Genomic DNA, 3,564 nt, shown 5'->3' with positions numbered 1-3,564 from the left:
AGGTTCATTTTTGGTTCAGTTCCCTAGAGAGTTGACCCGTATCCGTTTGTATATATTGAACACAATAAATATAAATAAAATAAAGGTGTAAATATAAAATGAATAAATAGGTAAATAAATAAATAAAAGATTAAAATGGTATACTGGACAATACACAACACACTAAGTTTTTTAAAATTATATGTGAAATTAAATTTTATATAAATAAAATTTATATAAATAAAATGTGTATAGATAAAATTTTCAAATAAATTAAATAAATAAATAAAAATATGTATGATTAAAATCGATAAATTTACCCTATAAAAGGTGATTTCCTGTTTCACTGGTGGGCTGTATACGGACCCACCTCCGTTCATCAGGAAACCACTTCTCACCCTTTCGCTTTTGTTTCTTTTAATGTTTTATGGGTTCCCTTTCCCCTCCCCTGCCGTACACCCACGCCCTATAGGCTGGGCATGTCATGCGGTCCATTCTATGACCCTCTTCCTTACAAGTTAAGCAGTACGCAGTGCTGCTACACTGCACCGCTGTATGCCCGTTTTTAAAGCAGTTGTAGCAGCATGCTACCCTGCTCTCCCCTGTGCACTCATAGGTGCTGTGACCATAATGGAGGCACTTATAACACCTTACTGGCGTATGGCGTTCCATTATGGGGCATATAACCCAACCTATTACTATCGTTCTATACCTCCGTAGCTCTTCTGCTTTTGAGGGGCGTACGGCTATGGTCGCCACCTGTTCCCCATGCCTATTTATACGTAGCGTTTTGACATCTATTTCGTCCTCGGGGATACCGGTATATGTTGTTATCGCGCTTATTAGCTGTTCTTCTGTAAACCCAGGGTCTATTGCCGTGATGGAAAAATAATTTTCTTTCTTCCGAACAGCCATGCTCATTCCCGTTATTTTACTGTCCATCTCCTTCTTCAGTTTCTCCGCTGCTCCCTTCCCCTTTAGTTTTACGAGGATGTCTCCCCCTTCTGTTTTTTTTAGCCTATTTACTTTTAAGCCAATCTTCCCTATATCAATTTTCTGATTCATCTCTTTTAATACATCAGTGTATGATTTCCCCCCCGTTTTGATTAGGAGCGCTTCTTCCTGCTCATGCCTCTCCCCTTTATCCATCTCCTTCCCTCTGATAACTATTTCCCATACTATATTTTCTTTTCTCCCCACAAATTCGAGAGCTTTTCGCACATCTTCCTTATTTATCTCGTTGTTAACGATGACTCTAACGGTTTCCGGGGGCTTCTCCCTTTTTTTTATTATATTTATGGCCTTTACAGCCATTTCATACATTCCCTGTTCACCCACTTTGGTTACATATGTGTACCACTGCCTCCTTTGGTTGGCCATAGAGCTTTTCTTTACATTTTCTATGTACTCTATGTCGCCCACTTTGCATTCCTCAATGATTTCTGCTACTTCTTCCCTGAGCGTTCTTATGACGCCCTCTACCCCTCCGTCTTTTATTTCGTTTTTAGTTATTATTATGCATTCTTTTTTTTCAATTGTCTCTTGCAGTCCCCCATGTTCCCACTTCGTTTTTTCAAACACCTTGTCCTCCCATTTCTTCTCGTGGATTTGACTAAAGGTGTCTATGTCTCCTCCCTTGTTTACAATTCCTATTATTTTTTCTGTTTCTTTTCTTTGTCTCTCTTGCTCGATCTTAATTTTACATTGTTCGCATCTTATATTTTTCTCCTCCCCTTGTGTTGTTTGATTTGGGCTAATTTTTCTGTTTTGCATAGAGTTAATTTCCCCTATGAGTTTTTTCATTCTTATTCTTTCGTCCTCTATTGGGCCTTCTGTATTAAGTATATCGAGTATTTGTTTCATTTTCCGTTGGACCTTTTCCCTGTCGGTTTCTTCTGGATATTTTTTGCTTTCTTCAAGTTTTTCTTTTTTGAATTTTTCATTTATCTCAAGGCTGTCCCCTTTTCTTTTTTTCATTTGCTGCATTTCTCTTCTGTCCTCTTCGTCGAACAAGAAGGCTGTTAAAACACTCTCCTCTATATCTTCCCAAGTTCCTCCCCTTTCTTCTTCCGTTTTTTCATCGTGACTTTCTGTGAAGGCTTTCGCTTCCAGGATTTTCACCGAGGGATCTTCCTCTTCTTTCTCTTCCTCCTCTTTTTCTTCTTCTTCTCTTGTATTAATTTCTTCCCCTACAAGTGTCGAGTGCTTTATGGCACCCGACCTGTTTAGTTTAGGCTGTTGATCGTGCCGTTGTAGCAATTCCCTTTCAAACTTTCTCAGCTCATCTTCATCTATTGTGCCGTCTTGCGACTGTTCTTCCCTATTCTCAATTTTACTAATTAATGCGTCGTCATTGTCCTTTTGCCTTTGGTCGTCGTTATTTTTTCCTTTAGGTTTTTTTGAGTTGGTTTTATTCATATGAATTCCCACGAGTCGGGACGTGCTACGCGTCCGACGTGGCAGTGCGCCCTTACCACGTTAAGGCTAGGTTCTTCGGGAGGTCGCCAGGTATCCCGAAGGGATCGTTTGTGATGCTCTAACCCTCGCATCTCTCATATCTTTGGCACGATGCCTTCCACCGTGATAGTGGGGATTATTTTATTGAGGTTTACTCCTCTAGGCTTTTTATCACGGTTGCCTCCGGACGCAGTAGCAGCCTGTGTTCACAGGCTACCTGGAATTTCCGCGTAACTGCTGCCTCCACTGTTACGCGGGATTGGGAGTGGATGTGTGTTGGGAAAGGTACTTTGGCGGGGTAAGACATGGCGGCTACTCGTTATGGGTATGTCGAAAAAGATTTCGAATAGAGATTTGTGATCGGAGTTCGACGGCAGAGCCCCCGCATGGTGCGTGGGGCTCCACCATCGACCCCCGGCCACAACGCTGGAGTGGGCGAGATTAACTTTAGGAATTAGAGTAGTCGCAGGGAAGTTGGAGGGTGAAATACGACTGCTGAAGGCGAAGGCGTCGCAACTGCTCGCCTCAGTTGCGCCGCCTTTTAGCGTCCAGCGGCGGTGTCCGGCGACCACCCGGTGCACAGTCGCTGGACGCTGGAACTGTTCTTGGTTTCATCGGTCGTGCTCCCCTCACAATTTTTTTAGGGACCACGACCGGTTACTCGGCCCTCCCACCGTCGTCGAGGTAGAATTACAGTCCCAGGGAGGGAAGAGTGAAGACTAAGACCATTGTTTGAAAAATAATTTTTTAATAGTCTTTTCTAAACAATGCTAAGACAGTTTCAAGTAAATAAAGGATACTACAGATGCCTGTTGGTTTCGATAACACGACAATGAGCGTTGTCTGCCATGCCATGAGTCATTTTTACTAAGGTATATTATGTATCAAATTACACAAATACGCATTATCTCTCATTGTATAATGTGTTTGACATTGAAAATTGAAACGAATGAACTACATAGGAATTCGCTAAAGCGACAAATTTTTACGAAGAAAGTTTATTATGATAAATAAAATTAGCCTGAAAAATATAAGATATTATAGTATTCGAACAATATGTTTATAAGGAAAGATAAAAGAAAATATTTTAAGATGTTGAAAAGAAATTGGAAAATCCAGCATAAAGGA

At 41.0% G+C, this 3,564-nt stretch overlaps 1 protein-coding gene across 1 annotated transcript; it reads right to left on the bottom strand.

Annotated features, from left to right (window-relative positions):
• Nucleotides 1-396: 396 nt before the first annotated feature.
• LOC126893102 (neurofilament medium polypeptide-like) lies at nt 397-2,397 on the bottom strand. Its single transcript, XM_050663047.1, has one exon. The coding sequence runs from the start codon at nt 2,395-2,397 to the stop codon at nt 397-399; it is 2,001 nt and encodes a 666-aa protein (XP_050519004.1).
• Nucleotides 2,398-3,564: the final 1,167 nt, after the last annotated feature.

This window comes from Diabrotica virgifera, chromosome 10 (assembly GCF_917563875.1).
Source record: "Diabrotica virgifera virgifera chromosome 10, PGI_DIABVI_V3a".
Classification (NCBI taxonomy): Eukaryota; Metazoa; Arthropoda; class Insecta; order Coleoptera; family Chrysomelidae; genus Diabrotica; species Diabrotica virgifera.
The sequence above is the reverse complement of the archived record's forward strand: the minus strand, read 5'-3'. Positions and strand labels throughout refer to the sequence as shown.